The 16,781-nt window shown below is 51.9% G+C and overlaps 4 protein-coding genes across 4 annotated transcripts; 2 read left to right on the forward strand and 2 right to left on the reverse strand.

The window, feature by feature from the left end:
• Positions 1 to 5,565: 5,565 nt before the first annotated feature.
• DACRYDRAFT_99861 (uncharacterized protein) lies at positions 5,566 to 9,535 on the reverse strand (the record flags this gene model as incomplete). The annotated part of the gene is made up of 10 exons (XM_040777633.1): positions 9,283 to 9,535; positions 8,993 to 9,232; positions 8,829 to 8,940; positions 8,456 to 8,792; positions 8,209 to 8,407; positions 7,569 to 8,159; positions 6,938 to 7,515; positions 6,320 to 6,887; positions 5,853 to 6,043; positions 5,566 to 5,799 (listed from the first exon to the last, which is right to left on the reverse strand). The coding sequence occupies exons 1-10, from the start codon at positions 9,497 to 9,499 to the stop codon at positions 5,566 to 5,568; spliced, it is 3,267 nt and encodes a 1,088-aa protein (XP_040628984.1). The 5' UTR covers positions 9,500 to 9,535.
• Positions 9,536 to 9,868: 333 nt separating this feature from the next.
• Positions 9,869 to 12,324, forward strand: DACRYDRAFT_21869 (uncharacterized protein). Its single transcript, XM_040772581.1, has 6 exons — positions 9,869 to 10,224; positions 10,280 to 10,711; positions 10,764 to 10,919; positions 10,967 to 11,593; positions 11,649 to 11,826; positions 11,877 to 12,324. The coding sequence occupies exon 4, from the start codon at positions 10,985 to 10,987 to the stop codon at positions 11,528 to 11,530; it is 546 nt and encodes a 181-aa protein (XP_040628985.1). The 5' UTR covers positions 9,869 to 10,224; positions 10,280 to 10,711; positions 10,764 to 10,919; positions 10,967 to 10,984; the 3' UTR covers positions 11,531 to 11,593; positions 11,649 to 11,826; positions 11,877 to 12,324.
• A 312-nt stretch (positions 12,325 to 12,636) lies between these two features.
• Positions 12,637 to 13,222, reverse strand: DACRYDRAFT_107032 (uncharacterized protein; the record flags this gene model as incomplete). The annotated part of the gene is made up of 3 exons (XM_040768383.1): positions 12,637 to 12,717; positions 12,774 to 13,032; positions 13,083 to 13,222. The coding sequence occupies 3 exons, from the start codon at positions 13,220 to 13,222 to the stop codon at positions 12,637 to 12,639; spliced, it is 480 nt and encodes a 159-aa protein (XP_040628986.1).
• A 337-nt stretch (positions 13,223 to 13,559) lies between these two features.
• On the forward strand, positions 13,560 to 15,081 carry DACRYDRAFT_21870 (kinase-like protein). The gene is made up of 4 exons (XM_040772582.1): positions 13,560 to 13,650; positions 13,701 to 13,988; positions 14,044 to 14,263; positions 14,315 to 15,081. Exons 1-4 carry the CDS (start codon positions 13,573 to 13,575, stop codon positions 14,911 to 14,913), a joined length of 1,185 nt encoding a protein of 394 aa, XP_040628987.1. The 5' UTR covers positions 13,560 to 13,572; the 3' UTR covers positions 14,914 to 15,081.
• Positions 15,082 to 16,781: the final 1,700 nt, after the last annotated feature.

Here is a 16,781-nt window from a genome sequence, read left to right on the forward strand (position 1 = left end):
TGATTACTCCAGGAAGCTGTCATAAGCTGTTGGAGCTGCTGAGTCAGCTCTAGGACCTGTGCATGAAGAATAGAAATGGGATCAGGGAATTCTTCTGCTTGTTCCATAATGGTGGATATGGAATAAGGCAGGTGTTGGGTGTGTGTGGTAAGAGTAAAGGCAGGTAAGAGTAGAGGTGGAGTGGTGAAGCAGAGGTTGTCACTTGGAGACTTGGTCTTCTGTTAGGGCAACACAGGCTGACTGAGTCTGCTCACCTAAGAGTGCCAAGAGTCTAAGCAGGCAACAAGGAAGTGGAGTAGACCTGATGACTAAGACCTATCTACAGTATAGGTACCTGTGGATGATCCTAAGAGACCAAGTCTGAAGAGACAGTCCCAGGCAGAGTAGGCCTTATATTTATACCTCTGTGGTGGAACCTGCTAGAACATCTTGCTTACTCAGCCTAGTCAGGTGATCAGGTCATATGACCAAGGATGAGGTCATATGAGGTCATGCACAGCCATGCACAGCAGGTCACCTGACCATCCAATCCTTCCAGCAGGTTCCAGCACATGCCAAGGTATACCAGCTACTTCCATGTCATAAAGGCTTAGTCATGTCTCTTGACCAAGCAATGAGCTGGTGCCCTGACATCCTGAGGGCTTAGGTTGCAGTTTCTGGTTTCAGAACTGCACCCTGCTTCAGGTGGTCAGTTTGATGGTTGCTTAGGCAGACTGCTCAATCTGCAACTGAATGCCCCAAGTCTTCTCCCCAACCAGAATGTTTTTGAAAAGTCCTATGTTGGTCACCAAATGTACTCTACACCTCCCAATGAGGCATCAGGAGAAGGTCCACTGGAGGGGGAGTCAACAGTGGTGGCCTGTATGCCATAGTAGGTAGTAATAGACAGAATCTGACCTAATCAAATCATGGCCTCCTAAGGTAGAGCCACTCAAATGCAATCCGAAGGTCCTGTGTAGGCTCCAGGCTGGTTACAGCAATCTGAAGGGCATCCAAATGAGAGAGAGAGTAAGGAATGGCTGAATGAGGAGAAGAAGAGGTATTCAAAAGTTGAAGGGGTCAAATCAAGGCTCAGATCTGTCTTAGAGAGAGAGCAAGACTAAGGAGTGACTGTAGAGTATAGCAGTAGTATTAGGTGTAAGATAAAATCACTCATATTGAATAAGTGCAGTCAAGAGTAAGTGACAGAGGAGTGCAAGAGTCCCTATCCAAAGTATCTGAATCCATCTATATATGTTCGGAGCAGTTTGGACATTCAGACTACTACTCATCTAATCAACATTACCTAATGCTATGTCTAAGGGTCCACTTCTTGTTTCCAATAGTCTGGTCCAGCTGAGTTCTAGATGTCATTGGAAGAGGCAAAGGTCAGATTTGAGCTCAAAACTCAAATGTGCAGCACAAAAGTGGAGCAGTGGAAGTCACAGTCAGGAAGGAAAACAATGTACAATGGAGTGAGACTAGTCAAAACAGAAGCACCATCAAGACCCTACACAAAACAACCTTTCTCTCTATCATGTGGAGGCCATGTGTTTCATTCTGGGAATACTAATTCATACAGATGCATTGCTATTCTCATATGTCATGAGTGAACAAGAGGTACAAGGGTTTCAGGAGGAGGTGAGAGGGAAGAAAACTAGACATAGTACTTTGCTTACATCTTGTTTAAGAATACAAGTCTTCCTCTTCTTCCAGAGGATTACTGTCATCATCATCTCTCTTGAAAAATAGACTATCTCCTCTCCCAACAATCCTGTGATCAGCCCAGTGGAAGACCTTCACCTGAAACATTGGTTTCAGGATAGTGTTATAGTTGAAAGTCTGGAATACCCCCCTGTGACAGGTCTCAATCTTCAGGATGGGAGAAAGACTGTTCAGCCAGCTGCAAGGGTGCTGAAAGAAATATGCAGTGACCACTGCCTTCTGGAGGCAATAATCATTCACATTGTTTCCAGGAAGACTATTCTCCAGCTGGAAAGTCCGGATAGCACCACAGACAATCTCAGAAAGAATGAGCCAGCAATGAGGATCATCAGGAAGTGAAACATTGGGGGCAAAGCAAGGCAGGCTCCTTTCCTGACTCAACAGGCCATGTCAGGAGTGAGGTGGATCATAACAAGGCAAGTCTGGACCGATGCTGTCAATTTCACTCTGTGTCATGACTGTGTTGACTTCCACCTGATTCCCAAGGTTGTTGAAATGACTGATCTGCTTTGTCTGGTGGTCTCAAGCAGCATACATCAGTTTCCTCCAGAAGAGCTGATTAATCTCCTCTAGAGCCTCAATGACTGGCACACAGTCCCACATGTTTCTTGAGATGACAGTGCAACATTTGGGTGTAGAGTCTGGACCAGTCATCATAGTGGCCATGAAGTGAAAATGAAATCCTTCATTCAGGACATAATTGGTAGCAGTGATCTGGAGTGTCAGGGCACACCATCAAGCAGAGGCCAAACACAAAGGTTTCAGGTGAAGCTACAACCTATCAGGGTGACCTGACTGCTGAACAACCACTATCATCTGAAAGCCTGACATCAGACCTCTTGGTGGTCCTTGCATGCCTGCTTCAGGATCTCTTGTGGTATCAGCCATGTCAGCCACATGGAGTAGTGAGGGTGGTATGGGAAGAGGGTCGATAATCCCAATACATTGACAATTGACCATGCTCAGCATGTCTCACAAGTCAGTATGGGAGAATTGGAGGTGGTAGTAGGGGAGGTGCTGTAGTCAACCAGTATCAAGGTTGAACCACGAGGTATCAGAAGTCATAGATGACCAATCATGTCAACATCAGACTCAGGCAGGATGAAGCCATGCCTTCAGAAGTTGGTGGAGGTATTGCATGTGTATCAGTGGGAGGGGATGGAAGCTCAGTGGTAACCCTTTGTTGATCAGGCAGAATCAAGGGGATGTTGGATGGGGAGGAGTCCAGAGTTGCCTGTCACCTAGACTTGGGCAGCATAGTGCAATGCCAGCAGAATCAGTATGGACATCAGGCAATTGGGGTGGGCCATCAGGGGTGTAGTCAGGGGTTCAGTTACTCATAGATGAGAACCTTGCTGAAAGAAGGGGTGTCAGGCTTGCCTCATGAGCTTTTGTAGAGATTGAGCACAGGTTGGACCTCTCAGCTCTAGGAGAGTGGCCTATCAGCAGAGACTTCAGATACATCAGCACCAGTTGTCTGGAAGTTGACAGTCTCAGCTGCAGCACCAGCCTTAGGAGGGTACAATAAAGAGTCAGGGTGTGTTGCCAGGTTATTGAGTACCTTGGTCTTACTACATGAGGTAAATTTACATGATCATGGACAGTTCATGTCCTTTGAGGGGGATCAGTGTTTCAGGTCATACTAGACAGTGGGATTTTTGAGAGACCAATCTGAGGCTTCTGTGCCCTCAGACTAGTGGCTACATATATATGCCAGAGAAAACAAAAGGAAGCAATAGACTGTGGGTGAGAAACTGTACTTGTCCATCTTACCTCAGGGCAAACATTGTGACTGAAGGTCTCCTGATCATGGGCAAAGTCTCCTGATCTCCACACTAGGGTTCACCCCTACTTCTCAATTGTCAGCCAAAGCCTGGCCAAAACAGGCTTCAAGATCAGATCAGATCCTGATCACCTATACTTGAGTTGTAGACACCTTGAGGAGGTAGCTGAAATTGCTGAAGGGTGGCTACTCATCTTTGATCTGTCAAAGGCCTTGCTGGGGTCCATGACCAAGGCCTACAAATAGTTGAACATAATTGATAGGCTGGCCTGAAGGGCATCTGAACCCTGACCCCCTATGCCTTAGGCCCCAAAGTCCTTTGGGTGTCCCAGCAACTTGACAAAGGGGTCAAAACTCTAGTCAACATGACTGACAGTCTTGAGTGAATGTGCAACATGAGTGTTCAGTCCTTGCAAAAGGTGAACAATCACTGATAGCCTTGCCATCTATCCCAGATGGAGAAAGAGGCCTGTCAGAGGGGGCTTCTCATATCTGATAGGCTCAAATGAGGGGTCAAATGTGTTGAAACAGTGGCATTCAGGCCAAATTGGAGTTTGCATAGGAGTTCACAGAGGTCATACCCTGACATGGAGTGAATCAGCTCATTATCCTGTCCAGAGAGGAATGGCTTACAAAATCCAGAATGCTTCTCATATAGTCATTGTTGTACAATACCTTGCACCAATGTGAGCTGCAGGAACAGACATCAGGATGCACATGGAGGCCAGGTGTGTCCCAACCATCATTTTGAGCTCCCTGCATGATCAGGAGAGTGTTGCAAATGCAATTGTGCATCTTGAGGAAGGATTTGCCCTTCAGGGGCTCTTGAAATTGATTCTGGATGGGGAGCTTGAGCTTTAGCAAGGCTGGAGGCAGTTCTCTCCAGTATAGTGTTGGTAAGCCCATGTGAAGTCTGGCTTGCCATGGGTCCAGAAGGATAGTGTGGGGGGAGAAATTTGGGAGGGTATTTGGGATCAGCTCGTGCCCAATGATAGGCATGGCATGGAGACTCTTGATAGGATGTGCACTCAGCATGTGAGGGACAGGTGTCAAGAGATGCATTGGCAAGCCAGGGGTAACCAGATGTCTGCTGGCAAAGTATGCTCCAGAGTGTCAAGGAGTTTTGGGCAGACCTCCAGAAGGATTATGAGACATGTTGACTTTGAGATATGGCAAGAGGAGAAGGGTAGTCAAGACAGAGGAAGGGACAGATTGGTTGGGATAGGAATGGTGCACAAAAGACAGAAATTTGTGTACCTTAAGTACACAAAAGGCCAGGACATATACATGCATCCAGAGGCAGACAGGAGTCTTTCCTTGTCATGTGAACTCAAACAAGTTGGAGTTCTTTTCTCAAACAAAGGAGCAGAACATAATGTCAGGAGAAGGGAGTTAGGGGTGACAACAATAATGACTTGGTTTGTTCATTGTTATGGGAAGGGTAATTCCCCTTTTTTGGTCTCAAAAGTGTCAGGAAGATAATCATTTATCTTCATGTCACACTAGATGTGTTACCTCACATCCCTAGCCCCTCAATGTCTCTGCATGAAGACCACCAATGATGGTCTCCTGATATCCCCACAATCCAAATTGGGGTATAATCACTGGGGAATCACTTTTGATCTGGACCATTCCAGATGATCACTGCTGATGACCATGTTCACAATCCAAATCAGGGAATTTCAATCTTGACCATTAAGATCACAGTATGTCATTTCTTGATAGTGTTATTGTCATCCATCAGGAGATGATGGCAATGATTGGATACAATGGAATGAATGAGCTCATTCATTTCCAGATTGACTCATTGCCTTTCCTTTCAAGACATGTAAACCCCACTGACATGTAAATGTCTCGTGCATCTGGAGCTGGTTAGGAGTTGACAATATTCATAATTTCATTCAGGTTGTGTATGCACTTCCTGAGCACATACTCTTGTTTATACAGGGTAGAATATCATTCCACCTCCAGAGCTGTTCTGTGTGCATATGCATGTATCTTCATGATATGCACTCTGGAGTTCTGCTTTGAACATAATATCCTGAGTTAATACTGTCCATTACATTACATATTATGAATTACATTTCTGGAAAAGAGAAGCCCATGGCAAATGCATGGATGATTGCTTCTATGTCTGGAATAGTACAAGGATCCTCCTGGCCAGGTGCAGGGACGGAGAGGAACGCCTCCCTCGCAGGGGCAGTGATGAGTGCGCTGAACTCGGGGACGAGGGTGAGGTTACGTTGGATATCCTGGCGAGGGAGAAAGCCGCAGAACCCTGAAAAGGGGGTGAGCGCGATGGCCATCTCCGGCTGTCCAACATTCCATCAGTTTGCGTTCCAACCAGCACGAATGGTCAGCCGACCTTGTGGTTCCTGTCCTTGTACCATTCGGGCTTGTCCCTATGCAACCTCTGTGCGAGCGCTTTATCCGGGTGCGCTTGGATACTCAGCGCCTTCCTAATAGCAAGCACCTTGAACAAGAACGGCACGAAGCTGGAAGACGGAGGACATGGTTGGTGGTGGTGGTCAGGAGGTGAGGTGATGGGGAGATAGACTGGGTAGAAGATATATATGCGCTGGTCGTTGGTCGACGTGGAAGGTGTATGCGTCGATGGATGATGGATGTGCAGCGTATGGTATAGGTTGTCCAACGGTGAGGGACGCGACTTTGACGCGACGGTGACATACATTGCAATGTAACCCACGTTCGTATTCTTTCATTTCTACTTTTATTTGTTGATAAAAGTGGAAATGGGAATTGGAAATGCATTGTTATCCGAATTATTTCGAGAAGATGTAAGAGATACAAAAAACCCCGCCATAAACACACGGATAACATCAACAACAATACCAACAACAGCAACCATTTCATCTTCTAATCGCTCATCTCTCGTCAGAATCGGAGATGGTCGCTTGCGCTTCCTCTCCTCCTCCTGCATAGCCCGCGCAGCCTCGGTCTTCGCCACCACCTCTTGCTCATACGCTTTCTGCGCCTCTACATGCTCCCCACTCTTCCTCAGCACCGTCTCCCCATACCGTCTCCTCTGATCTGGCAAATCCCTCGCAAAAGGCATGACAGGGGATTTGTCCTCCACCAGGGCGGCAAACATCCCCTGTGCCTCCTGAGCCTGGTCAATCGCCTCCTGCAGATTTTCCAGCGTTTGCCTGTCCGGAGGTAGGGAGAACAAGAGCTCGGCAAACTTCTGCTGGATAACAGCAATGTCATATACCGTCGCTTTATCTTCGGGTGCGAGGGCGAGAGCCTTCTTCGCGTAATCTAGCGCGGTCTCCATTCCCTCACGGTTCTGCTCCAAGTTTGCTTTTGCGTACCAGGCACAGCACAAGTGCAGCAGAACCGCAAAGTCCTTCCCGTTATAGTAACGTGAAGCAAGCTCGTACTGAGCCAACGCGTGAGATGGTATTCCCACTCAGGAAGAAAACCACTCACGCTCTCAATCGCCTTTTGGAACTGTTCCAGTGTGTAATAACAATGCCCCATGTTCACAAGCACGCTGCCGTTATTGATGCTCTCCCTCACCCGACCAAACACGCCCAGCGCCTCAGCAGCATTCCGTTCCCTCTCGCGTGCCTCGTCCACGCCAGGTACGGGTGCACCTGCCAGGCCGCCTAGGGCATCCTCTGCGATCATAATTGCCAACCCCATGGCGGCGTAAGCGCAATTGGGGTCGAGGCTGAGCACTTTGTCGTACGCTTGCGCGCAATTCTGGAAATGTTTCCGCCGGACTTTGATCGCCTCGCTTCCAGTGTCCCTGTTCTCTCGCGCAGCAGAACACAAATCGGCCGCGACAGCAGAGAGTGCGTAAACATCGTGCTTGTCGTAATTTGACAGAGTAAGTTCGGCAAATTTAGAGGATTGACGTGACTGCTTGTGTGAGGGGAGGAAGTAGGTGTAATACGCTCGCAGGTCGAGGTTGTCTGTCTGAGATTCTAGGGCATCCTTGAGCAGCCCATGTGCCTCATCGATACGACCTCGCTGTTGGTAAACGTGCGCAAGGCGCGCTTTTGCTATGAAAGTTGATTTAGCATGCCAAACCTAAAAGGGCAAGAGAACAGCTTACCATCGACATATTCTGGATGTCTGCTCAACAACTTCTGGTATGCCTCCTGTGCCTGGGTCTGCTCGCCCAACGCCTCCCAACAACGAACGAGGTTATACAGTGTAGCGGTCTGCACCATCTCGTTTTCCGGACCTTCTTCCGCCTTTGTCGCGCCTACCAACGCTTCCTGGTACAGGTCTCTGGCCTCTGTACGACCAGTCTCGCCACCGTGGATATGTCTGATGACCGCAAGTGCATTAAGCAGCTTCGGGTCGACGCCCTTTTCCGGATCTGCAGTCTCGCGCGCGAGTTCGACAGCACGAGCATATGCGTCGCGCGCTTTGTTCGAGTCCTCCGCTTGCCATAGCTTGGCTACCTCGACCCACAGCTCCGGATCCTCCATACCTTCGGTCTCGACCTCCTTGCCCTTGATGATCCGTGCAGCGCGATCGTACAGCTGGCGAGCGCGGACCTTGCCCGCGTCCTGCTCTACCGGGCTTGCACCTGGCCAGGCTGACGCTTGCAGGGATGTAAGAGGAAGAAGAGCTTCGATGAGATTTTGATTATCGGATAGCAAGAGTTCATAATCGTGGATTGCGGCGGGTATCTCGTCTGAAATCACAGTCAATATGTGAGCCTGGAAGATCGGAAAAGGACTTACTGGTGAGTATGTGAACCTGGCCCAGTCCAGTCCTGGCCAGCTGGTTTTTTTCGTTCCGATCAACTGATATCCCATACTGCTCAACCGCCTGCGGCAAGTCGCCTCGGAGATGTGCGATACGGCCGAGACGCATGTAGCCGTCTGACACTACGGATCGCAGATCAGCGAACTGAATCGTTCGTTCGGCAGCTTTGACGGCCTGAAAAACGCTTGTCAGAAGATGTATCAGGCCATATTAACCACGCACTTTGTCCCACTCCTTCCTCTCCATGAAGTACGCACTAAGCGCGTCCGCTACGATAGCGCAATGCTTCCCCTTGTCTCTAAAGAGAGCAGCCAAGCCCTTGATACCTTGACTATACGCTCGTGAGCGCTCTCTCTGATCTCGACGCTTGTCTTTCGCATCGTTGAGTAGACTGAGGCAAATGAGAATCTGTGGCGCAGGGAGGTCGGGGTGAACTTCCAACGATCGCTGCCACGCGCGTCTTGCACGATCCTGATCGCCCAGCGACCAGGCACACAGACCGATGCCAACGCGCGGGTCGGGGAGCAAATCCGGTGCGTATTTGAGCGCTTCTTGGAAGCTTTTAAGAGCGTCGCGGTAGTTCCGTCGAGCGTACTATATGCGGCCCTTCCCCATGAGAGCGACAGGGTTGTTTTGTTGCTGTTGGAGGATCTCATCGAAGGTACGCCCAGCCGCGTCAATCGCGTTTTCAGCGAGCGGGGAAACAGCTTGAGGGGACAGTCAGCTGATGCTCGAGTAAATCATAGATCTCTAACCGACCTTTTGACAGCAGCTGAACAACTGACAGCTTGGGAACAGCACTGTCCATTCGTACCATGCTTGTCGCAGCTTCATTGATATAGACGGATTTCTCCTGAACCTTTGAATCGAGTTTATCTTCCTGCGCGGTGCGCAATATAAGCTTAGGAGCGTCTCTTGCTTTTGCGAGGAGAAAGTTGGCAAGTAGCGGCTGCATTGCCTGCCAGTTTTCATGACCATCCCTGCCTTGTCTTTCGTACACTGTTGCAAGGTCAGCTTTCTCAAATCAATGGAAGGTAAAAATTACACACCAGAAATGGCTCTTCGAATAGTGTCCTCTACACGCGCCATGTTCCCCTTCTCCCAGTACTCGATCGCGACCGTTCTCCACATCCAGGCGGCGGATTTGGAGTCCGTGAGAACGACATAGACTTCCTCAGGATCGTCATCAAGATCATCAAGATCATCAAGATCGATATTGATTTCATCGCCATCCAATTGAACACCAAGTATTCGAGGAGCGGCCATGTTGTTCAGTGTGCTGGTTGGTGGCGAACCAAGTTTAGTGGCTAGGGACAGGGGTGGGACAGGGACAGGGGTGGGGGAGAGTGCAGGGAGAGTGGACAGGTAAAAGGGGAAGGGCAGGGGAGGAAGAATGACAAGGGAGAAGATAGGAAAGAGGGACAGGTTAGAAGGGTGGGGGAGGGGGGAAGGAAATAGGCACAGAGTTACAGAGTCAATATGATACACAAGTAATTGCAGTAAACTTCCTTATTAAGTGGAATAAGTGTGGGATCAAATTCTGTTACATGTACAACAATGAGCGAAGCGAGTTGGGATGACCAGTTTACTGGGGAAGCGCCATGGTGGTATGCCTTGATCTTTATCCGGGGTAAGTTTCTCACTTCTCACATGCATACATCTTACTCGCTGCCTGTATAGAAGAACTGTTCTCGCCCGAAAATGTCACCCTATACGAATCGCTCGCTAGCAACACTTCCGCCTATCAGAAGAATCTCACTGCGTCCGACATTTGACGCATTGCCCGCACATATCCCGACGATCAGCAGTACTCCGAGGAACAACGCGACGTTCTTGTCAAGGCAACGCTCAGCAATCATCCAAATGCCGTCCGCCCATTCAAGGACTTCGCCTTCTGCGAGGTGATTGGCGATCTCCTCGAGCAGCCGATCTGGTGCCAATTGACGCACCTTAACATCATCCAACAGCTTTGGAATACGGAATGGAAAGACGTAAGAGATCACGGTTGTATTTTACATTCTTGATCTGAGTTGACAATACTTGCAGGTCCTCAATCGCTCCATCGTCTACCAGCACAGATTGCTGTCCGACAGGAAGCTCACCGAGTTCGTCACTGATCAGTCCACCGGTGCCATCATGCGATACCCCGAGATCCTCGACAACCGATTCACGAAGACGTGCACTGAGGCCTGGAATAATTTCCTCGAGCGCGTCGTGGAGTGGAACGACAACAAGCGTCGTGGCGAGGAACCTGTGTACAAGACCATACTCTTGGATCGCCTCGACGACTTCTACAACCCTCCTGACGACCAATTGGGACGGTCAAAGCTCCCGACTGAGCATCTGCGCTTTGCTACGCCGTTCATGGCCAAGATCTGCAACTTCTTCGATACGTTCTCAGCGCTCATCATCATCACTCCGAAGATGGTCCCAAAACTTCTCAAGTTCTTCAACTCCACCTAAGATGCAGCGAAAGAGGTACGCACAGATCAAGGTTGAATTGTGCAACGTTGATCTAACGCACATACAGCTTGGGCGATGGGCTCTCGTCAACTATCGCAAGGTCTCCGTCGGCAGTGGTACGCAGGAGGTGTCTCGTGCGCCGTCCTGCTTCGAGCTGTGGGCGAATTTGAGAGCCCTGCGGGTTGGGGATACAGTTGTGAGGCATGATGCGTACAAGGACCGTGTGCGCATGTCCCACATCCCGCCTTACACCTGCTAACCTGGCCCCAGTTTGTGCAAGTTTTCTCGATGGTTGTCGCCTACAAGGACCTCCTCCACATGCGCCGCATCCTCTATTATCTCTTCCACGTCCACTCCGTCCCATTGTCCACGAAGGGCTTCACCTTGCTGACCCAGCAGCAAATTCAAGACGAGTGCCTCCCCTATGTTCGACGGCTTTGGCGCCAAGGAGAAGTGATCTCGGACGACTCGGACAACGAGACGAGCCGCAGGAAGTCGAGGAGGAAGAAGAAGGCGAAGGCGGCACCTGTCAAGCCAGCTCGCTGGGACGAGCTATACCCAATGCTCGGGATGGCTCGCTATTACCACGGCAAGGACTGGCTCACTGACGATGTCGAGGGCCAGGCCATCAAGATCCAGCGCCTGGTCTTCCAGTGCTTCAACGAGGCTGGCATCGCAAAGTCGTACTTCTCCGAGCTGATGCGCGACCGGACTTGGTACAAGCCCGCCTTCACTTCCAGGCGTACATCTTGTCATCCGACATCAGAGATGGCATCCTCGAGGAAGGCACCGTTGGCGCATCTTTCGAGGTTGGGTGGCAGCTGGGCGACTTGACTGAAGAGGATGAGCTGGTCGTGTCGGCGGACTGGATAGAGGAGGAGGACGATGCTCGTATTGGTAAGCAATATGCATACTTCCTGTCTTTTGGATGCAAGCTAAACGGTTTCTGCAGATCTTGGGAGCGAGGATGAGGGCAAGGGCGTTGTCCAGGAAGAGGACTTCGACTGCCCCAGGAGCTCGAAGAACACGGACAGGAGTTCCTAGACGGGCTCATGGCCCGTCTCAAAGAGCACATCATCCCCTACCTAGATGAACGGGAGCAGCAGGATGGCTGGGACGTCTTCACGCCGGTAAGCCCGGAGTCTAGCCTGTTCATTCTCTGCCTAACCATTCCTCTAAGGCTGCCAAGAAGAACACGAGCATCTCCATGCGCGCCGTCTGGGCCAGGCAGCAAGAAGATCTCGTTGCAGCCGGGGCAGAAGGCGAGAATCCTCCCCCAGCCGTCGCGGGTCCGTCTCGCCCGACTAGAAGTCCCGCGGTTGAGAGTCGCCCTGCTGAGCAGAGCATGAAGCGAGGTTACACACGCTCCGCCAGCCGATCTTCGAGGAGTTCAAGCACTACTGGCCAGCCCAAAGCGAAGCGTGGTGGCCGCAAGCCCCCCAGCCGCACTGTGACTATTACCATTGTTTAAGTGTGCGCAGCTGAGCTCTCATGTGTTACCTCGCAGCTTTGCCTGCCTGCTCCCTTCCACTGCTGTATGAACCGCTTGCAATTCCATTGCACAGCTCTGATCCACCATCTCGCTGTATTGCTGCATGCTGTCGTAGATATCCCTGCACCTAGTACCCGTAGCCTGTTTCGAATAGGGCCCGCACAATGCAATTTCAATATGTTGTCTTCCGCACCCTCCGCCCGAACAACGTTCGACGGTGCAACCTTGATCTTCTTCCCCTGAAGCACTGGTATCCCAAACCGCTCAGATTTCAGCAACGGATACACTCAGTAGAGATCAAGGCCCTACAGACCAATGTTGATCTGCAGCGTCACGCAAGGGACATGACCATGCGTAGGCTCAGGAATGCTCTAGCCAAGGGCAGATCAAGGCCGGATTGGACAACGTTGATCGATTCTTTACTACAGCTGCTGTTACAGGACATTGCTCAGGGATGCGTCGCGTTGTATGCGGCTCTGAGCCTGTCGATGTCGGCTTGGGGCACGAACGCATTGGTATAGAGACGCACCTGCTCTCAGATGGGTGAGAACAATGCAGCACAGCATAGAGTACAAGCAGGCGCACCGCATTTGGCGTCGTGATTGTGGAGGACACGCGGTGCCTCGCACGAATGGAAACCCACTGTCGGCGAGTGTTGATGGGCTGGAGGGCTGGGTTGTAGAACGGGTGCGGCGCCGGAGCAACGGGGTAGAAGTAGCGCGGGTCGATCACGTTCGGCAGCTGTTCCACCTGCTGGAAGGTGGTGCAATAGAACAATATGGGGCCAGTGGCATCGATATCGACAACGATGCAGCGACGGAAGAGAGGGTTCCCTGCATCAATGCTGGGACTCGTCAGCCTGCGTGCTGGCAACAGCTCTGACATCAGACGCACGCTTGGGACACATACGAGAACTGGTTCTGCGTGGCATTGTCCTGGGCGTCGATGACGATGTTGGACTTGATGATGTGTCCGACTTGGAGTAGATGGATCTGGGTGACCATGGTAGTCGGGGCAGCCTGGTTGGCAGCCATTGCAGAGGCAGATGGGGCTTGTAGGTGGGTCGTTGGGCAGACAGGCAACGAGTTGATCTGCTGGATATATGGCCATTGTCAAGCGGACAATGAGTGGAGGAGCGAGGTCATCAGCTCATCGCGGCCTGGCCTCCTGGAAGGTGCATGTCCGCGCTGTCGAGTCGGGATTGGCCTGCTGCAGAGGACAATCCACATATAGGCTACATGGATAGTCAAATTCACCCTAAGGCTGAGCAAAGGGTCCTGCACTGCCACTCTTGGCACACACTCGACACCGCAAAAAACACGTCGGCCAGAGTCGAACGTCCCAATGTTGCTCTCCTTCTCCCGCGACCACCCCTGTCTCAACCATGTCACGCCTGGTGCAGACGGCAAACTGCAAGCGTGACTTTCGGGCAGGATGGAAGATATTGGGCGTTGGGGTTAACGTGAGTATGTCAGCGAGAGAACAAGGCGCATATATCCGACAGCTGAGTAGAGTATCGTCTATCCGGCTATCATGGACCGGTCCGACGGCAGTGTCTTCGAAATCGCCCTTAAAGCATCTCGAGTCTCCCTTACCATCCAGGAGACGGCTTTAAAGCATGAGGCGCTGGTCCTGCAACACTTGGGACCTTCGCCTCACTTCGTTCAGCTTCATGGGTACGGACGGTTCCCCCATTTCGAGTACCTGGCGTTAGAGAAGCTTGGTCCCACGCTGGATCAGCTGGTGAAGGGAAAGCAGCCCTTGCCAGCCTATAGGGTGCTGGACTTGGCTATTCAACTGGTACGTCCCCTGTTTGGTCTCAACTTCTTAGATGGCATGGCTAACAGTCCCACAGATTGACGGGTTGGCCGCGATGCACAGCAAGGATATCCTCCATGGCGACATCAAGCCAGGAAACATCGCGTTGTCCAGCACACCGCTCGACCATCAAGAAAACCGACCAGTATATCTGGATTTCGGCCTCGCACGCAGCCTTCAGACGGCTGAGAAGCAAGCGTCCTCTCATATAGTCGGTACCACGCATTGGGCCAGCCTGGCCTCTCATTGCCATATGCGTCCGTCTCCCTGAACCATCCGCTTGATTGTCCATTCTGATCCACGCTCAGCTTTGACAGCTGGTCATGACCTCGAAGGTCTAGCATATACGCTGCTATTCCTGCTTCATGGCTCGCTGCCGTGGTCAGAGATCAGATGCAAGACACCGCATCTCACCAACCTGGCAGTAGCCAGGGAAAAGGCTCAATGGACCGGCAGCCGCCTCGCTCAGGGCCACCCTGCTGTTTTTGGCACTATGCTCGATCATTCTCGGAGTATGGTGGCAAGCCAGAAGCTTGATCTTTCGAAGATCCGTGCTGAACTCGAACGCGAACGCCTCAGGCTCGGCAAAGCAAGCACAACTGGTCCGAGGCTCCATTCTCTCTGGCACCACTGCAGAAACCGCGACGCGAACTATTGTCGCCACGAACAGATGTCCAGCGCCCGTGCTGCTCTCCAGAACGGCTACGATGAGCCAAGCATGCAGAGCTCCGGCGCGGGGAGCAACATGCTGGACAATAGCTTGGACGACTCTGACGGCGGAGAATGGGACCACCCTCAAGGTGAGCGGAGCTCGAGGCTAACCCTGCCGCTAGGAGCAGAGACGGCATTGAGCAGCGTCCCATACCTGACCGACATCGATCTGTATGGCACGCCTGCTTGTGTATGAGCAATGTTGGCTCTCCACCACCTCCATCCGCGTTAGCTCTTCCCAGAGTGGTGTATTTTGGACTGTGATACGATGCTTCTTGCCCCTTCTCTAGCTGAACGTGCTCGTGAGCAAAGCCTCTGCGCCGCAGATCAAGGTTGTATTGTAGAACATTGTTCTACAAATGTGAAGGAGCCTGCAGATAGGGAGACACCAAGTTGAATTGCTCTCACAATACCACCAGCGAGCTGGTATACACCCTGTGTCCGTCTATCTACCAACCTCTCCCTCCGACAGGATGCGCAACTCGTTGAGGGTGTAGATGCCGCTCTGCTTCAGGCCGGCACTCCATGCCACGAAGGTTCGAGTCCCTCCGCTGCTGCGAGTCACGTTGCCATCCACCTTGAGGGAGAGCCAGTCGTCAATGGTGGGCTAGCAGCGCGAATCATCGTTGAACTCTTCAACCTTGATCGGCATCGCATCTGGAACGGACTGGGGTAGCCCTGTCGGTAGGACCATCATCCAGGGAAACGGTTGATAGCCAAAGCGCTCCATGAAAGCTTGTAGACCTGCGGCTGCGTTGGACGAGTCGCCATGCGCATTGTTCTCAGGGGGACCTTGCCCTGCAAGTTCGGGGCCTTGCCGATGAACATGCTTTCCCACTTGTCCAGCAAGACCTTGGGTGCAGCCTTCTCGGTGACATTCTGGGGGAGCTTACCCTCACGTCGTTGTTTGATCTACAGCTGGGTGAGAAGATATCAGAGGCAGAAAGCGCGGGCGAACCAGCAGCATATTCCACAAAGACCAATCCTCATCCGAGGGGTCACGGTGTATTCCGGCTCTGGTCATGACATCCGGCTTGTTGTGAATGTGACAGAAATTGGCAGCCTTGAGAAGCCTGAAAGAGTCGGCGTCGAACGGTGCCTTAGGGACATCAGAATCAGGCGAGGACGACCGAGCACGCTAAAGCAGAGAGTTCCACCTGCGCACGCGCTTGGCAAAAGCCGAAAAGGCTCCGGAATATGTCACATACGTCGGAGTCGCGTCGGAGGTACGCTTCGAGCCCGTCATCTGCCCTCGACGACCTCAAGGACATCGACACCCACGGTCGAGTCGATAACTGCAACGTTTGCGCGCGGCTTGCTGACGTCTCTTCTTCCTCTCGACAAGGACGATCAGAACGACAAAAAAAGGATCCCACTCCGCCTGCCTTAGCACCGTCCGCGCCCTCCATACTGCCCCTCCCCATACCCTTCCTCCGACGGCTCCCTCTCCCCCCGTCGGCCCTCCGCCAAAAGCCCGTTCGCGAGTCTTTTGCTCTACCGCATTTACAGCAGGCGCAGAGGGAGAGGATGTATGCGCCGCAGAGGGTGCCGCCTACGACGTTTGAGACGACTAACGTTCTGATGATGTGCGTGCTTACTACTCTGCTGGTCTTCGTGTGATGAGTGGGGTGCTGACGAGATGTTTTGGGGTAGCGCGCCGACCGGGATGGGCAGACGCTGCTGGTGAGCACACTGGCGAGGATACCTGCATGTCACATTCGCTATGAGCGACGCGCCGACGTTTCCTCAGGTACACATACCCCCAACATTGCGACCTGCAGGCGCTGATGTGCCTGACAGGCTGGTTGTACGTACGGCTCAGGAGTGCGGTGTGAAAGATGTTGATGATGCGTGGTAGATGTCGGCGAAGACGTCGGGTCTTGCTTCCAGCGTCTCGTACGCCCGCCCCTCTCCTCGCCCAACCACCAGCTGACATATCTCACTGGTGCAAGCCGCAAGCTGGGACGTCAGCCGAGGAAGGATGTAAGCGGGGAGGGGGTGCGGAAAGGTTCGCAAACCTCTCTCTCTGCCTGTCCACCATGCGCCCGTCTCGGAGAGTATGCT

The sequence above is a fragment of the Dacryopinax primogenitus genome (assembly GCF_000292625.1).
Source record: "Dacryopinax primogenitus strain DJM-731 SS1 chromosome Unknown DACRYscaffold_8, whole genome shotgun sequence".
Taxonomy (NCBI): Eukaryota; Fungi; Basidiomycota; class Dacrymycetes; order Dacrymycetales; family Dacrymycetaceae; genus Dacryopinax; species Dacryopinax primogenitus.

Coding starts and splice junctions, on each gene's coding strand:
- DACRYDRAFT_21869 (XM_040772581.1), top strand. CDS start 10,985: ATGGTTGTCGCCTACAAGGACCTCCTCCACATGCGCCGCATCCTCTAT.
- DACRYDRAFT_21870 (XM_040772582.1), top strand. CDS start 13,573: ATGTCACGCCTGGTGCAGACGGCAAACTGCAAGCGTGACTTTCGGGCA. Junction 13,989..14,043: donor TGGACTTGGCTATTCAACTG/GTACGTCCCCTG, acceptor ACAGTCCCACAG/ATTGACGGGTTGGCCGCGAT. Junction 14,264..14,314: donor GGCCTCTCATTGCCATATGC/GTCCGTCTCCCT, acceptor ATCCACGCTCAG/CTTTGACAGCTGGTCATGAC.